The sequence below is a fragment of the Tasmannia lanceolata genome, unplaced genomic scaffold, assembly GCF_043159265.1.
Source record: "Tasmannia lanceolata isolate RefF3 unplaced genomic scaffold, GAP_Taslan_0.1 ptg000037l, whole genome shotgun sequence".
Taxonomy (NCBI): Eukaryota; Viridiplantae; Streptophyta; class Magnoliopsida; order Canellales; family Winteraceae; genus Tasmannia; species Tasmannia lanceolata.
This window is the reverse complement of record NW_027518714.1, coordinates 15,355,190-15,374,486: the sequence shown is the minus strand read 5'-3', so window position 1 is coordinate 15,374,486 and position 19,297 is coordinate 15,355,190. Positions and strand designations below refer to the sequence as shown.

Below are 19,297 nucleotides of genomic sequence, written 5' to 3'. Positions count from 1 at the left end.
TTGGGAAAGAAAAACTTTTCCAAACTTTCCTATTTTCAACTCTTGTTTGTTGAAGTGTTATTTAGAGGGACATTCAATTTATGATGATGTCCTCTAAATTAATGGAGGGCGAACCTTGGTGCAATGGTAAGGTTGCTCCATTGTGACCTGATGGTCACGTGTCGAGTCACAGAAGCAGGGGTGAGTCTGCCAACATCTAGCCCTCACCAGATCCCGCAATGGCGGGAGCCTTGTGGGCCGCCCTTTTTTCCCTCTAAATTAACGATCACCATATAATTTCCGTATAAACTGTGGAGCGATATTTGTTCTGAAGAAAACATTTTCCACAAGAATTTTTTTTTTCTTGCAACCCGAACGGGGCCTAAATGGAGGAAGAAAGAAGACAGTAACATATAAAGATGGGTTGACTGTTTTGTGTGAGTTGCATTAAAAAGAATGTTTGAGGGTCATGAACCTGGTTTGCCCATATCTAAAAGTAGACCGACAAGTCTACTAATTCTGTGAAAATGAAATATTTGAAAAGAAAACAGTTTCCACACACTAGTGTAGATAAGTTATCTACACACTAGCTTAAAATACAGTGGGGGCCCACATTGATTGGGTGATCCAAAGCATTCATTTGATGGGCCCTCACATAGATAGGGTGAGCCCCAAAAATCAGCTTCATAGTATCATCTTAACCCTTCGAACCGTGGAGGCAAAAAATGGACAGATTTGTGAAGGTTTATACACGTTCATTTTACCTCCACAAATCGTAGGGTTGGGATGATCATATGGAGCGGATTGTTTGTGGACACCCTATCAATGTGAGGGCCAATCAAGTGAATGGTTTGCATCACCCAAATAATATGCCCTCCACTGTATCTTAAGATAGTGTAGATAACTTATCTACACTTGTGTGTAGAAACCGTTTTCCCAATATTTGAAATAGCAGCAATATAAAACATAGCTGATTTTACTAGAAGGCGTTATCAAATCTGTGTTATGCAATCTCAATAAGAAACTAAAGGCCCCATGTATGATTACACGAAGGGATTTGCTAGGGACCATCGCAGAAGACCATTTCACGGCTGGGCTGTTGGATGTTACACACAGGCTCAGATTTTGTCTTATTCATTTAATTGACCTAAGGTGGCTGCTCTCACATGCAACTGCCCAGCAGTGAAATGCTTTCTGCGATGGAGAGAAATGATATTTCCTTTCCCGTTATTCAAAACGTATCAAAGACAGTCATGGGTATTTTGGTCTTTTCACAATAATTTTTGTCTTTTCACATAAGGGCATTTTGGTCGTTTTACTCGCCAGAAAAATCCACCGCGTGTGTTTTGGTCACAAATTGATTGAATGACCTGATTTGCAAATTTCACTCAAATGTGATATTACTATTCACAAATTGTCTCTTTTTTGCAAATAAAGCATGCTAGAAGACCTCTTTTTTTGCAAGACAGCAACTAAAATAATCTCGTGGGGTTTGAAAACTCATTTCACAGTTTGTAGAAAAACTCCAATATAACACGTGAACGAGCCAATGCTCTCTTCACAAGTGATGTCCCAAAAATAAACTTTATTCAATCTCTCTTTCTTTTCTAGAGAGTCAAAACCAAAGTATAGCAACCCTAAATACTTGCCTAGCAATTATTCTCCGTCTTCTATCTAAGGCAACATAAATAAAAGCAAGAAATATGACTAAGATAATCCTAAAATAGTAACCCCATAATAGATACTCACCATATCCTAAAAATGCCCATAACTTGCTCAAATCACATCCAAATCGCTTGATCTTTTGCTCCTTAGATAGTTAATTGAAAAACCTTTCTAAATATACCAAAATCAGGCTAAAAGAACAAGATTTGATGCCCTAAAAAATACTGCAAATAAAATGACGAAAATAAAAAATAAAAAATAAAAGACTTGATCCATGTCGTGCGTTCTGCATCATCCCCCCCTCCCCCCCCCCCCCCCCCCCCTTTGAAAAAAACTCGACCTCGAGTTTTGGTCATTGTCCTCCAAATCTAATTGATCGGTATTCCATCAACCTTCTATTCTCACTTTCCTTTTTCACCTTTTAATGACCCCTTAGCCATGAAAAGAGCTCTTGAAGGCACTCTCAGATCCATGGATATCTTCGTCATGGATGCGGGCTTCGAGTATTGCTAACCAAGGTTTTAAATTTCGACCGAAATCAGAAATTTTGGGTTTCAGTCGATGACGAAATCGAAATTGGTTAAAGTCAAAACAGTTCACAGGTCTGTTGTGTTTCTTTGAGCCACTCCTTTATCACAGATCTGATCAAATCATGCCTTCTGCAAAAATAAACTTACAGATGATCTTTTCAGGTATTTAGCAATGAAAGGAGGCTGGTACTGCTGTGTCCCTGAGGACATGTCAATCAAGGAATTGGGGTTGTTTTTATTTTTATTTTTTTATGTGTGACTGAAGAACTTCAGATTGCAGATCCCGAATTTATAACTTCCAGCCATTTTTAATTTATTGAGAACAAGCTCTTCTATTATGAACTCGTATTTTAGGAAATCAAATCTCCTGTATGCTACTGCTGGAATAAGAAAGCTGTTGCTTATTTTTATATGTGATTCAGACTCCTTTTGGAGTGTCATGTAGGGGCCGTTTGGATATGTGGATTTTAGAATCCAGGTTTTTAGTTTGAAAACAGTGTAAAAGAGGGTTCATGATCCAAGCTGCTGTATGCTGTCCTGACAGCGTTTCCTGGATTTTAAGTAATAAATCCAGGTTTTAGAGGAGATTTCTAAAACCTGGAAACATGGGATGATCTGCTACTCTCTTGCTGACGGAAAGAAGGGCGAGAAGTCAGAAAACGACGGCTGGTCCGTTTCTTCCCTTGTCTCTCATCTACCATTTTGAAGAAATCCTGGATTATAAAATCCGCGTATCCAAACGGCCCATAGATGTTTGGTTTTGATTGATAAAATTTTGAATGGCAAAAGATATAAAATCCATGGTTAAGATTATCAAACTTTGGCCACAACCAATCCAAGTGGGGTCCCCACCATGAATGCTCCATATTTCAAATTCATTTGGGCTACCTGGATATTTTATAAAAATATAGGCGCCCTTTGGCTACAAGGATTTTATAATCCAGGATTGTAAAGCTAAATTCCTAAATTGTAAAATCCCAGATTATACAAGCGAAAACTTGGATTTTATAAGATATAAAACCTGGATTTTATGATGGTACTTTTTCAGGATTGTAAAATCCAGGTTTTAGCTTATAAAATCCAAGTTTTAGACTAAAATCTAGGATTTTACAATCCTCGATTATAAGATCCATGTATCCAAACGGCCCAATAAAGGAATGTTAATACGAGAAACCTTAAACAATAAGCACGTGAGAACTTGATAAGGGCTCACCCACATGACCATTGCGTAGTCTAGACTCTAACCATAGTTGAGAAAATGATGGCAATAAAATGAAAGGAAATGATATGTTCACACCCTTCTTTTCCCTGGCCATCTCCTTTAATGAAAAAAAAGAGAGTTACAAACAAGATTTTAAATTTCGGTTTCGGTCATCAGCAAAATAAAAACATTTTGGTACAAAGTCACTGTTGAAATTCTAGTGTCCTCACCACCTGTTTTTCTTTTTATTTTTTTTAAAATATCATAAATGAATCTCGTGTTCTTCCCTTTTTGGAGTGAATTTGATTTTTGTTAGGTTTTTTTTTGTTGAAATGTCTACATTTGCTAGAAATTTTGCTTTTTTTTTTCTGAAAAGTTGCATGTCTTGTAAATTTCGACCGACACATTAACAGACTCCCGAAATTTTCGGTGAAATCCGGTAATTCTTTTAATCCAAGTGGGTTTCGTTCCACTAACATTCAAAATCGAAATATTTTGCCTGAAACGAAGTGTTTCGGCCGAAATTTAAAACCATGGTTATAAATGCACTAGAATGGGTGGTCTAGGGAAGAAAAGCCGGTGAATATCTCACTTCCCTAAAATGGAAATGCCAAAATATTTTGAAACATCTCGAGCCAAAAAAAAAACAAACAATTACATAAAACATCAAAAAAGAAAAAAGAAAAAGAGCAACAAAAATTAGTCGGTGAAGAAACGGGAGTTTAAAATGAGCTGAGCATGTTAGTAAAAAGCAGTACAAAAACTTATTTAGTTTCTCTATTAAGTAAGGTTCTAAAGGGGAGTTGATCTCCCCTAGCGTAATAAGGCTTCCATGATCATCTATACAGACATAGACAATTTTGGATATTTCCTTAGGTAACATTTTCATTTGTTAAGTAAAGTCCTCTTATTTGGTCGATAGTCCCCTCTAACAGTTATATTGTGAGCATTAACTTCCAATCGACAAATGCACAAGCTAAAGGTGTGTATCAGTAATGTGGGGTTTCGACAAATTTGAAATTCCATGTGGGTGAGGAGAGTGATACTTTTTTGTAGTTCCTATGATGCACTTGGAGCTTATTGACATGTAAATGAGTTATATTATTTATAATACGTAAATTTAGGTAATATGACTTGGGGCGGAACCAGGAATTTACACTTTGGGGGGGGGGCTCATGGCCACTAAACTAGCTAAGCATGCATGTAAATGCATGCTTAGCTAGTTGGTATATGTGCCTCCGCCCCTGAATATGACGGTATTTATAGGGAAATGATATCAGCATAACCATGTTTTAATAGTTGCACAGTCCAGCTTGTCTTTTCTTTTTTAATGGGCTTGTGAGAGCTTTTTGGGAACTATAATAACCGTTTGACAGCTCTTTAAATACTAAAAGACAATATTCTTTAGTGGAAATATCGAAACATGGTAGTGGCGACATCATTTCCCTATTTATGATCTACATCACCATTAAGTCTCAATTTAACATATCTTAGATTTTGCCCAAGATCCAATATAAGTTAGGAAAAACTTCTATTTTTCTAGATCTTAATGAATTGACGAATGATAGAATGAAGGGCGCCCTTGCAAAAACCAACTCCAAGGGTGCCCCCATTGGTCTTTTTTCATTAAAATCAAAGCAGGTTCTATTTTTTTCTGTGCCATCCACAAAGCCGGTTCCGTTTTTTTTCTGTGCCATCCACTTTTTTAGGCGCATCATAAATTCACTTTGCTGAAAACTGACCAATGGGGCACCCTCGGTGCAGGTTTTTGCAAGGGCGCCCTTCATTCTATCATTGCTCGAATTGAATTCTATCAACTAGAAGTGCCCATTCAAAGAGAAATTTAAAAATATAAAGAAAAACAATAAAAAAGGAGAAAATTAATCTTGACGTTGGGATACAAGTTTGCTCGTCTAAAAGTCTCTTTTAGAAAAACAGAATACAGGGATTTTTTATTTTTTTGAAGTTCTCTTTTACTTGAGTTTTTTTTTTTTTACCACTACTTTTCTAGGTAGTCCTCCCCACACTCTCTTTCGTGACTTTAACTTGTGACATGGTAGTTGCTTTGATTCAAAGGCCTTCGACTAATGGAAAGCATCAGCCTAGTGTCATGGGGACGATGTTGGCATTCACCCCCCCCTTATAATGTGAGCAGTGGGCAGCTTTAATGCTTTTTGACGACAAATTACGTTAAAAATGGAGGGTGGGTATGGGTGGTGTTGAAAATATCATCGCCCTAAAAGAATAGTTAATAACATAAGAGATAAACACAATATGCAGTAATAAAACAGAATGTCTGGCAAAAAAAAACGTGTTCCCACACCCACATTAAATCTAATACTTGTAGCAGTACATTGAAAAGTGTCCGGGGAGCACGTGTGGTGTCGGACACGGTAGGACATGTGTGTCAGCAATAAATTCGAAGTATGGGGTAAATCATAGTCTATTATTAGGCCCCCACTTACAACACTTCTTCTGCTTGAACCGATTTGCTCTTAATTTAGCTTAATATTGTGGTCACCTTTCGCCAGTTGATGGAAAATTCGACATGGTGTGAGGATACTTTGCCCGTGCCCGGTTTTGGCCCTTACAGAGGGGTTTAGGGATGTTTTGGTAATTTGACAAAGTGTCCCAAATTAACCCTATAAAACACACAACAGCGAATGATACCCACTTCGCATTTTGAGCGATGTCTCGAGGAATCCATCTCTTTTCCAGTAACACTCCAGGTGGGTTTTTTCTTATCCCCCAATTTCTCCAACTCTCTTGATTATTTTAGGGTTTTTTTTTTTTTTGCAAACTACTGCATGGACTAGATGTTCTAGGAGTGTAAATCTGTGTTATATGTATTGTTTCTTGAATTGGGTCATGAGGGTTTCATTGGTTTTCGGTGCTTTTTATTAGTTTTTGTTCATTCATAGGACTAGTGCGTGGGTCTGTGAAGTTTATTGGCTTTATGGGTTATTATGGTGTTTTACATGAACTTAATGCTTCAGGTATTATAGACTCGTGTATGTTACAGTGTTTCTGCAAATGGGTGTTTAGGATTTGAATGGTTTTGTGTTTTTTTCTTCTTTTCTTACACATTTATTGGAAGATTTGTTGAACTGTGAGTATTGAAGATAAAAAACTCCTCATACTGAAATAGTTTCCATTGTTAAAACCTAGTTTGTTTTCCTAAATCAACTTTGTTGTCTAAAGTTCTTAGCACTTCAATCATTTATAATTCAACAAAAGGAATTAGCTATTTATTTTTAAAAAAAAATCTAAAACAACTAAAATTCATTGCCAAACATGTCAAAATTTCCTAGCTTAGCGAGAGTTTGCAATACTCGTTTTCATTACTAAGTTCATACTGATAATGTTACTTTCTATTGGTGCTTTTTCAATCTAGATATATCATATATGCTATATGTAGTGATGTGGACATCCATGAATGGTGCCATATTGAATGGCCTACTTGTCTTTCTGTCCCGTGTCTGTTCTCCCTATTCTCCATCTCCATTAAAGAGCATCAAGAAATCCCGTAAAACTATTTCTGAGTTTGCAATACAACCATCAATCATTCCAGATAGTCTAAAAAATCCAGTAGGACCGGAAAGCTAAATAGGCGCCCTCGCCATGAAAATTTGGTAGATCGATCTTATCTATATCACATTTTCTGTATGCCCATGATGATATCTTAGAAGAACCTGGCCCTATGCATAGAATTTATTGTCTAATAATCATTGTCCTCTATCTATAGAATTTAATTTATTGTCTAATAATCAGTGCCCCATTGGCTTCTCTTGGGGCTAATGACTTTGTACCACTACTTCCATTGGCACAATGCACCGTCTCTCTTTTTTGAACAGTAAATGGATTTATTAGAAGGAGGAAAAGAGCCCTAGAGAGTGTGTGTGTGTGTGTGTGTGTGTGTGTGTGAGAGAGAGAGAGAGAGAGAGAGAGAGAGAGAGAGAGAGAGAGAGAGAGAGAGAGAGACTCCCTAACTCACTTTTTCTCTTCTCATCTTCTCTTCTAACATGGAATCAGAGCCCTAGAGTTGTGGTGTCCTAGGGACCACTATTGGAAGAACCCACAATCTTCTTCCTCCTCCTTCCTCCCTACCCTGCCCCACCCTAACCTGACAGAGTCTCCCTACTATGTTTCTTCTTGGTTATAGATATTTCATCATTTGATGACTTTTCTCGTATGACATGGCTATTTTTGCTTGAAGACCGTTCTAAGGTCTTTATGCTTTTCACACATTTCACGCTGAGATTACTAACCAACACAATTGCACTCTTAAATGTTTGCATACTGATAATGTTAGGGAGTACTTCTCTAACATCTAATGATTTTCAGGACTTCTTATCTACTCTTGGCATAGTGCATCGGTCCTCTTGTGCTTACACCTCAACAAAATAGTGTAGTTGAGAGGAAATCGAGGTATTTACTTGATATGGCCCACACTCTCTTTCAAATGCGGGTCCCTAAAGCCAAGGTTTTAAATTTCGGTGTCGGTTTCGGCCACCACCGAAACTGAAATGTTTCGGTTTCGGGCCGAAATTTTGGCCGAAATCATGTAAAAATATGATTATGATTTCATTTTTTTTTCTAATTTCGACCGAAATGTCTAAAATTTCAGTGTCAATTTCGGCGATTTTGGTTGAAATTTTGGCTACTTGAATGGAAATTTCATAAATTTCGGTATACCTTTTTAAAATTTCGGTGGAAATTTTGTAAAAAGTCCAAAAATGAAATTTCGGCGACGTTTCAGTGAAATTTCGGTAAAATTTCGGCAAAATCTTGTAAAGAAACGACTTCATGTGAATTTCATTTCGTTTTGTGCTGAAACCAAAATATTTCGGCGTTTCATTTCGGCCGAAATTTAAAACCATGCTTAAAGCCTATTGGAGCGATGCCATCCTTACCTCATGTTTCTTGGCTAATCGGCTTCCCTCCTCTGTTAGTTGTCCACAACCTCTCCCCTTGCCTCGATATATTGGATCTTCGGGTGGAGAGATGTGTCTTTCTGGGGTACTCTCATACCCAGAAGGGTTATCGATGTTACAACCCTCGGTTGTGCCGCTTATTTGTTTCCGCCGATGTCATATTCTTCGTGTCTGTGTCTTTCTTTACCTTCCCACTGTGGGGGCTGTCCCAAACTCTGCGGTTCCTCTTCCTCTTCCCGTTCTCCCTGACCCTCTTGAGTCCGGCACTTCTCCCTTGCAGGTGCCGTCGGATCCTCCTCTGCAGTCCAGTTCTTCTCCTTTGCCGGTGACTTTGGCAGCTCCTCCTCTTGCTCCTCTGAAGGTATATCAGCATCGTCAGCGGCCCGCGGTCCCTCACACTACGCGCGCGGAGTCGTCGGTAGCGAGAGGTACCTCTTCTTCCATCTCCTACTGTCCCTGCGGACCCTCCTGTTGTTTTCCGTACTCGTTCCTGTTCTACTGCCCATCTTATTTGTAATTTTATGTCCTATGATAATCTCACCCCTGTATTTTGTAGTTTTGTCTCTTCCTTGTCTTATGTTTCTTTGCTGCAGTTAATGGCCGAGGTCCTTGCTCATCCAGGATGGTCCGCTACTATGGACCTTAAGATGGGTGCCCTTCATGCAAATCAGACATGGGATCTAGTCTCTTTTCCTCACGGTGCTCAGCCCTGTCGATGGTTTTCTCCATCAAATACTTGCAAGATGGGACAGTTGAGCGCCTAAAGGCGCACTTAGTTGCGAAGGGGTACACACAGACATTTATCGTTGACTATACTGAGACTTTCTCCCCATTTGCCAAAATTCCTTTTGTTCGTTAGTTGCTTTTCTTGGCCGTTAACCGTGGTTGGCCCCTATATCAGTTAGATGTGAAGAACGCCTTTCTTCATGGTGACCTCACTGAGGAGGTGTACATAGAGCAATCTCCTAGTTATGTTGCTCAGAGGGAGATGCTCTCCTTAGTGTGTCGCATACGAAAATCTCTTTATGGCCTCAAGCAATCTCCTAGATCATGGTTTGGGAGATTCAGTGATGTGGTTATACGGTTTGGCATGAAACAATGTGCAGTTGATCACTCGGTCTTTAGCATCAGTTTGATGCCGGATATGTCCTTCTGATAGTATATGTGGATGATATTATCATTACTGGGAGTGACTTAGTGGGAATATAGAAGTTGAAGGACTTCTTGCAGAAAGAGTTTTCCACCAAAGACCTAGGCCGTCTAAGATATTTTCTGGGGATTGAGGTAGCTTATTCTCGCAGTAGTCTATCCCTCTCACAGAGAAAATATGTTCTAGATCTATTGGATGAGACAGGTTTCCTGGGTCTGAAACTAGCTGGTGTTCCCATGGACCAAAATACAAAGCTGCTTCTAGAAGAGGTAGACTTGTTAGATGACCCCAACAGGTACATACGGCTAGTTGGGAAACTTACATACCTCACAGTCACTCGCTTCCCACTTTGTAGCCGTGATTTAGATTCTTCGCTACCTAAAAAGTGCGCCAGGGAAAGGTCTGTTGTTCAAAAGACCATGGCCATGAGAAGTTGGAAGGATTTTGTGATGCAGGCTGGGCAGGGTCACCAGCAGATAGGAGATCCACTACTGGATATTGTACCTTTGTTGGGGGTAACTTAGTGCTGTGGCGAAGTAAGAAGCAAGACATAGTAGCCAAATCAAGTGCAAAAGCCGAATACAAAGCCATGTCACATACAAGTGGAGAGCTTCTCTGGTTGTGCTCTCTCCTCTCTGAGATTGGTTTCTCTTCATCATCCCCAGCTTAGCTTTATTGTGACAGAGGCTACTATCCACATTGCTACCAATTCAGTTTTTCATGGGAGAACCAAGCACATCGAGGTGGACTGTCCTTTCATCCCTCGAAGGATTCAGAAGGACGAGATATGCACAACATTCACTCGATCAGTGGATCAACTAGCTGATGTGTTTACCAAGTCCTTGAATAAAGCCAAGCTAAGTGATACTTATAACAAGCTAGGAATGTATGATATGTATATTCTAGCTTGAGGGGGAGTGTTAGAAGATATATGTAACTAAGGGCAGTTCAGACATTGTACTCATCTTATATATATATATCTATATACTATATAGTAGAAGAGAAAAGAAGAGAAAATTTTTTGAGTTTTTTTAAAATTCTATGAGAATTACACATCACTTTTTTTAACAAATGCACCCATTCAACCCACATATTTTCAATCCTACCCCCTCCTTTATGCTTTTTAACAAAGGCACCCATTAAAGCCACATAATTTCAATCTTACCCCCCTCCTTTATGCCTTTTTAATAAAAAATCTATAGGGTGATCTTAACCATTCGATTGAAGAGGAATTATGGAAACCTCTATAGATTGGAGGGCTAAGATCAGCCTATGGAAATGATTTTTGGGGCACAACCTATTTATGTTGTGTTCCATCACATGGACAGTTTAGATCAACCTATGATGTGGTCTATACAATTCTTTGTCGGCCCGTGCATCGCATGGGGTTTTTTGCTAGTATATATATATATAAGAGAGAGAGAGAGAGAGAGAGAGAGAGAGAGAGAGAGAGAGAGAGAGAAGGGTTCCTGCAAACGTGTGAAGGTAAGTTACCTGCACACGTTTGCAAAAATAGGGTGGGGGCCACATTTTTTGGGGGATGGACAGACACTGTGTGTCCATGTTTCTGCTCATTTTTCCCCTCCACAAATGGCAGGGTTAGGATGATCCAATGGGGCTGATATTTGGGCCACACCCTATCCATGGAAGGTCCTTCCAAATGAATGCTTTGGACCTCCTAAAAATGTGGCCCCCACCCTGTTTTTGCAAACGTGTGCAGGTAAGCTTACCTGCACACTTTTGCAGGAACCCTTTCATCATATATATATATATATATATATATATATATATATATATATATATAACTGTTCCTACACATATGTGTAGATAAGTTATCTACACACTAGCTTAAAATACAGTGGGGGCCACATTATTTGGGTGATCCAAACCATTCATTTTTAAGGCCCTCACATAGATAGGGTGTCCACAAAAAATAAGATCCATAGGATCATCCTAACCATTCGAACTGTGGAGGAAAAAAATGGACTAATTTGTGAAGGTTTAAAGACATCCATTTTACCTCCACAAATCGTAGGGTTGGGATGATCCTATGAATCTGTTTTTTTGTAGACACCCTATCTATGTGAGGGCCTTTAAAATGGATGGCTTGGATCACCCAAACAATGTGGGCCCCCATTGTATTTTAAGCTAGTGTGTAGAGAACTCTCTACACATATGTGTAGGAACCTTTTTCTCTCTCTCTCTCTCTCTCTATATATATATATATATATATATATATACTAGTTAACACCCGTGCGATGCACGGGGCGAGAAAAATTTTAATGGTTAATCACTTTCCCATTTGATGTGGTGGAGTATTTCACACTCATGCTTTGACAGGTGGGTCTCACGCACCATCTATAGCCAAACCCATGCATTCGAGTGGGACCCAGAATATTTTGAAAGGTGGCCGAAATCCGTAGTATTATGTACTAAATGAGCATGTTCTGTATTAAAAAATAATCAGGTTCGTCAATATTTTGAAAGGCGTCCTGAATCCGTAGTATTATGTAATATGTTCACAAAAATCCGTAGTATTATGTAACATATGTACCCAATCCGTAATTTTTCAAAGAAAAAACGTCACTATGTTGACTTTGTCCACTTTTTTTTATTAAAAAAACATAAAGGAGGGGGGTAGGATTGAAATTATGTGGCTTTAATGGGTGCCTTTGTTAAAAAGCATAAAGGAGGTGGTAGGATTGAAAATATGTGGGTTGAATGAGTGCCTTTGTTAAAAAAAGTCAAAAAAAGTTGTGTAATTCTATTAGAATTTTGGGAGAAATTCAAATAAATCTCTCCTTCTCTCTTCTTATATATATATATATATAAAGAGAGAGGTGTATCTACTCGATCTAGTAGATAACTTATCTACTCCCTCGGCTTAAAATACAGGGGGCCCCACATTGTTTGGGTGATGCAAACCATTCATTTGATGGGCCTTCACATAGATAGGGTGTTTCCAAAAAATCAGCTCCATAGGATCATCCCAACCCTTCGAATTGTGGAGGTTAAAATGGACGGGCATAAACCTTCACAAATCTGTCCATTTTTTACCTCCACAGTTCAAATGCTTAGGATGATCCTATGGAGCTGATTTTTTGGGAACACCATATCTATGTGAGGGCCTATCAATGAATGTTTTGGATCATCCAAACAATGTGGGCTCACTGTGTTTCTAGCCGATGGAGTAGATAAGTTATCTACTCGATCGAGTAGATACACCTCTCTCTCTCTCTCTCTCTCTCTCTCTCTCTCTCTCTCTCTCTGTGTGCGCGCGTGCGTGTGTGTGTGTGGGAGACACTCTTTAATTCACTCTCTCTTCTGATCTTCTCTTCTAACAGGAAACATTACTAGAAAACTTGTATTTGCAATATAAAATCAAGGACGAACGTTATGGTCCAGATGCTTAACCCACTTTACATGCAATCATGGTTTTAAATTTCGTTCGGTTTCGGTGGAAAACGAAACGAAATTCACATTGAGTCGGAAAAGTACCAAACTGAAACGTTTCGGTGAAATTTAGAAATTTTCGGTGAAACGTTTCTGTGAAGTACAAAATTTCACCCGAAATTTCGGAAATTTTGGTGAAACGTTTCGGAAATTTCCGAAATTTCACCTAAATTTTGGTGAAATTTTTACAAGATTTCTTCCGAAATTTCGTACCGAAACGTTTCGGTTTCGCTGATGACCGAAACCGAAACCGAGATTTAAAACTTTGCATGCAATCTCCTTCCAACTTGCCAAGAACTGCCAGTTTTGGAACCATTTTTCATATTGATTGAGATGCCATTGTATTTTGTACAGATAACGACATGTAACCATGAATAAGGAAATATGTATAACATGATTATAAAGTGTGCCTCTGGGCTTTTCTAGGCTAGTACCTCATACAAAGTTCTTAGATTTGTTTCGTCTACACATTGTTGGATGAACTGCCTTTTAATTGCTATTTTATTATTGATTACCATTTGGAGATTATATATATGATGCTCATATGCTACAATGGTGAAATAAGTATATCTGATCCTAAAAAATTCTTGAAGCTAGCCTTGATCCATTTGCATGTAGACACACGACAACTCGGAAAGTCTAATGAATTAATGGGAAAGAATAATTATCCTTTTGCTTTTATTTTGATTGTTTTGATACATATTTAAATATCGTTAATGCGTCTGAACTCCCATGGTATGAAACATGGCTCTTTTTGCAGGTTATGGACTATCCGAGCGAAAATGTCTTCCTTGCTCGGGAATTTTAGGAAGATCTACTCCATCTTATTCTTATCATGGTAACTACAATCCCTTTTCAGGGTTCAAGGTCCAAATGAGTAAAAACCTAGTTTATGGCTCCAAAAGGGCATCACTTTCATGCAAGGCAAGCTCTAGTAGCCATAGAAGAAACCCAGATTTCTCTAGGCAAAACAAGCAAGGCCATGGCTTCTCCAGAGGCAAGAACAGGCAAAACCAAGAGAGTGATAACTCTGAGGAAGAAACAGATATTTTATCCTCCAAAAGCGGGCCAATACTTTCTCTCTCTGGTACCCCAAAGTTTCAGGCCACTGTGACACCGGGACCAAGAGAAAAAGAGATTGTTGAACTTTTTAGAAAGATCCAAGCTCAACTCCGTGAACGAGCTGCAATCAAAGTAGAGAAGAGGATCGAAGCTTTGCAAGGGCAAGAAGAACGGGGAACTGTTGATTCCCTTCTCAAACTCCTGCGAAAACACTCGGCCGATCAAAAGAAAAGTGGCAGTGAAGAATTTAATCTCGATCAACCAGAAAGAAACAACTCATTCAATACCGAGCAAAATTTGAACTTCCTAGATGCCAACTCCATTGCAACAGAGGAAATACAAGAACCTAGTGTTGCTCCATTTACTAGGCCTGCATCAAATTTTCGGCGCAAATCTCCTGTGCCCAGAGTAAAATACCAGCCAATTTATTCAGTTGACGAAAATATTGCTTCAATTTCACTGCCAAAATCACAGGGTAAGAAAAAGAAGAGTATAGTTGAGCCAGACCCGGAGCCTGTTTCTTTAGATGTGCATGATGAACCTCTTGATGAGGTATCTGAGTCTTCTGATGTCTTAGAAGTTTATGATGAGATTGTGGAACCATCGGCTGCCGAAAATACTGATATAAACTCATTAAAATTATCCGAACTGAGGGTTCTTGCAAAGTCTCGTGGCGTAAAAGGGTACTCAAAGCTGAAGAAATCAGAGCTTGTTGAATTACTGAGTGAAGCCACGAGCTGATGCCATGCATGTGTGTATTTCAACTATCAATTTCTACAAATGTTTCTTAATACTCACACCTTCTGTTCTCTTTCTTCGCTTAACGTTTTTCAGATATCTGTTTGATCTTTTTGCACTGTTAGAATTTTGTAAGCTCAGGAGATACCAGCAAGTCATAGTGACTTTTTTTCTTGGTTTGGCCTTTTTTGATGAGGTTTGAGATTTTCTTTGCTGTTGGATTGCTTGAACCTTATTTATTGTGTCGATAGCCTCTTGGTGTGGCTCCTATTTTCCAATACTTGCTTACAGCTAGTAGATGGCCTGAGTTATCTCTAGATCCCTCACTTGGGCAGTGCTTGCAGCATTATATTAGGTTGCTAATATCATTTTCATGGAATTTATGGAACTCTCTAGTGCCACTAGATTGTGTGCCTTCCTTCTTTGCTTTAGTTGAGTGCATTTGATGATGCTGGTTGGGCTGTTATTTCTGAAAAATGTTCCATGAAATTGTGGTTCCATCAAAGTTTCTCTCACTTCTTAGAAAACCTAGAAGCAAGAGATTATTAATTGATCCAATGCCAGTACCAACTACTATATCATTGCACACACACTACAGTTTAAGATGTTTAGCTTGGTTAGCTTTTTTCTGATCTGTGTTCTTCTGCAAGATCCAACCTCATTATCTTTTGATAATAAGAATGCCACCCAAATTTACAGTAATCCTAGCATACAGAGGATACCTGGTACATGGAACTCTCTCCATCAAGTTTCAACTATGTTAGCTTCAGCTGGTCTCACACCTCACTGCCAGAAACCAAATTCCAAGTCCCTGTTTATTTTGGATTTTGAGAATCAATTGGGTCCAAAAAAAGATTATTTGGACCCAATTGATTCTCAAGATCAAAATAATCAGGGCCCAAATGATTTCTGTTAACTAAGTGTAAGTTTGATCTACAGTTTTAACATTTGCGGTAGGAGTAGCTTTTGTTGAGGTCCTCTGCCATTTTTCTAACTGGAGGAGGCTAATTTTTTGTGAATTTATATAGAAATGTGTTTGCTACTTACTAGAGAAATTAGTCTATTCATTTTATCAAATTAATGATATTTTATGAGGGTAATATTTTGTTCTCTTCAAAAAAAAAACCAGTTTCAGGTAAAGACAAATAAAAGTGGGTGGAAATATCATTTATAGAAGTCATCATCACATAAAACAAGGTTGTCCTGATAGAAGATCGTCTATTGGACCACTCATGTGGCAGACACGTACAGTAGATCATGGTGAATTGATAGGATTCTTCAGTCCCATCCAGGGGTGCAAATTGGACTGGATTGGGTTGGGTTGAGGGCAACCCTAGCCCAACACAAGGACACAAAATCTCAACCCCTAACCCGACCCAACTCGATCATCAGGACAAGAGGAGGGTCAACCCTAACCTAACCTGCCTTTAAATCTCAAAACCCTAACCAAACCTGATTTTCCAAATCTGGCTGGTTGGGTCGGGGGACAGTTGGACAGGGGTAGGGTTGCCCAAGGCTTCAACCCTAACCCAACCCGAGCCAAAATCAGCTTGAACCCGTCCGGTTCAGGTCGAGCCCGGCCAAAGTTGCAACACTAGTCCCATCACAGACAAAACAAGTGGGATTTGGCTTTTTGCAGGCTTTGTTCAAGCCAATGTGAAGCCCTACTTAACTTATGATTAGCTCTAAAATTGTCCTAGCTGTGGCCCACTAGATCAATAACTGAGATCATATTACATGTCTGGACTGATAATTCTGAAAAAAAATCATGCTTTTACATAAACCTCGGGTTATTCTAGCCGTTGATCTTCTAATTAATCATTCATATATATTGTGCGTTGGTTTGTGGTAAAAGGAGATCCTGACTGCCCGATCAAGGCCTATAAAAATCAACGGCTCAAGTTTCTGCAGTTTCTAAAACCTAAAATCAATGGTAAATATATAGTTAAGTAGGTAAGTTGGGATTGAACCTCCGACCTTGACCGTTGACCTAGAGGCTCAATCCCTTAAAAGCCTACGTATGGCGGAGATGTTGCCATGATGGGCACAAAACATTTTTTAATAGGTATATGATATATTTTTACCATTTTTTACTTGGGCAGCCCCTTCGAGGGTAAAAGATCAGTAGTCATAAGTCATAACTCATAAATGCAAGGGGGCTGTCCCAAATAAAAAGAAGTGGGTAGCAATAAGAATATGATGAAGGAATGCCAGAGAGAGAGAGAGAGACTTCTCATAAGGATATGCAATGCAATTATTAAATTGCATATATATGTTTATAGGGGATTTGTTAGGGACCATCACAGAAAGCATTTCACGGATTGGCTGTTGCACAAGAAAGCAGCCACATAGGCACAGATTTCGTCTCATTCATCTGAAGTGGCTGCTCTCGTGCAACAGCCTGTCCGCGAAATGCCTTCTGCAATGGTCCCTAGCAAATCCCATGTTTATAATGACATGTACCCTAGCGAAAAGGGAAAGTGAAGCCTTCGTAGTGTGAAACACCTCATTCATGAGACCCACTCCTATTAAATCCCAACTTTTCCAACGAACTCGGCCCCTACCTCTTAAAGCAAACACCACCAATTTCCACATGACATTTATATTACAAAGTTAGAAAAAAGGAATCTTAAATAATAATAAGAATGATAATAGGGATTTGCTAGGCAATTTTGCGGAAAACTATCTCGCGGCTCACTTATGCAGTGGAGAACAGCCACCTCAGATGAATTAATGAATAAGACAAAATCTGCTTAAAAGAGCCTATGTGGGTGTTATCTCCCGCAAAAGTGAACTGCTAAATGGCTTTCCATGAAATTTCCCAGCAAATCCCATAATAATAATAATGGATTTGCTAGGACCATCGCAGAAGGTATTTCGCGGGCCGGCTCTTGCATGAGAGTGCAGCCACCTTAGATTAATTAAATGGGTAAGACCACTTTTCAGCAGATTAGCAGTAGTACTAATAATAATAATAATGAGGAGGAGACTGTGTAAGGTAATTTGGCACAAAGCCATTTCGCAGCTCTTCCTTTTCAAGTGAGAGTTACCTCATAGGTGAGTTTATCTTATTCATTTATTTCTGATGAGCTAGCTGTTGCATGAGAAGGCATCTGAGGTAGGGCTGCAACTCGGGTCGGGCGGGTCGGGTTTTGGAGAACCCAACCCTACTCGAGAAATATCTCGGGTCGGGTTTTTTTTTTCGGAAAACCCACGATTCCCAAAACTGGCCCTACCCATGACAAATCTCGGGTCGGGTCGGGTTGGGTCGGATTTTTTCACGTTGACGCAATTTTTTAAGGAAAACTCTTGTTTGGCAAGGCAACTCAACTCACAGAAGAAGAAATTACACTCACATTACACTTGAATCAAACAATGATGTAATTACACTCACATTACACTTGAATCAAACAATGATGTAATTACACTCACATTACACTTGAATCAAACAATGTTGTAATCAAACAATGCTGTAATTACAATCAAACAATGCTGAATCAAAGACTTGAATCAACTCAACTCATAGAAGCAGAAATTGCACTCACATACTATAACAGTGGGTGTGTGGATTTTCACTTTTAACTTTTAACTAACAATAGAAAAAAAATACATACTATAACTTATGTAACTCGGGTCGGGTCGGGCCCCTTCAAACCCGGCTCGCCCCGAGATTCATGCGGGCTTTTGGATGGTCAACCCGGCTCGACCCGAAACCCATGAAACCTGAACCCAACCCAGGCTATTTTCGGGTCAGGTCTATGCGGGTCGGGTAAAACCCAGCTCGAGTTGCAGCCCTAATCTGAGGTAGCTGCTCTCTCATGAAACAGCCAGCTGCGGAAGTCCCTAGGAAATCCCTAGGAATATTTGAGGGAAATTTTACTGGCCCCCTCACTTACGCCATAAATGTCAACTTGTACGTCCACTTTGCAAAAAAAACAACAACACGGCAAATCAAATAAAACAGAAGACAAAGTTGTCAGACACCTAATTCCCCATTAATTGAATATAAATATTTTTAGGTACGGCTCTTGCATGTTCAAGCTAGGTGCGACATGTCGGTCGGTCAACAAATTATGTGGCCCAAATTTCTTAAAGGTGAAACACTAAACTCTTAATCATTGCAAGCAAACTAATCTTGACCTTAATAAGCCTTTTATGTGGACTCTAGAAATTAAGATTCTCTAAACTTTGGAAATCAGAATTCCAGTTCACAACAAGCTATGAGCAAATACTGTTCATGTTAGAAATATATGCTCTTATGACGAAAAACGGAGTCATAACTTAAAAATTAAAGGTATTTAATAGCACCAAACACATTTATATTTATCTACACTTTATATAATGAGAAAAGATGGGTCGCCCCCGGGGGTATTTAAAGTAATTATAAACTTTTAAGGCCCGTTTGGATACCTTCCATTTTGTATTTGGATTTGGAATTGAGTTTTGAATACAAATTGAATAGATTCGGCAGCTCATGTAGAGGGAGACAGAGAGGGAAGGGGATATTTACTAGTGGAGGGGAGAGGTTGAGAAGCAAAGAGGGTGAAGGAAACTCCCAGATCTGTGGATTTCCAATTTCTTATTT

General features: G+C 39.1%; 1 protein-coding gene across 1 annotated transcript; it reads left to right on the top strand.

The window, feature by feature from the left end:
• Positions 1-5,947: 5,947 nt before the first annotated feature.
• On the top strand, positions 5,948-14,887 carry RHON1 (Rho termination factor). Its single transcript, XM_077372989.1, has 2 exons — positions 5,948-6,104; positions 13,673-14,887. The coding sequence occupies exons 1-2, from the start codon at positions 6,065-6,067 to the stop codon at positions 14,713-14,715; spliced, it is 1,083 nt and encodes a 360-aa protein (XP_077229104.1). The 5' UTR covers positions 5,948-6,064; the 3' UTR covers positions 14,716-14,887.
• The last annotated feature ends 4,410 nt before the right edge of the window (positions 14,888-19,297 follow it).

What these genes read in the sequence shown, in the direction of transcription:
- RHON1 (XM_077372989.1), top strand. Translation starts at nt 6,065, where the DNA reads ATGTCTCGAGGAATCCATCTCTTTTCCAGTAACACTCCAG. An exon ending in CTTTTCCAGTAACACTCCAG is followed by an intron (nt 6,105 to 13,672) that starts GTGGGTTTTTTC and finishes CTCTTTTTGCAG; the next exon opens with GTTATGGACTATCCGAGCGA.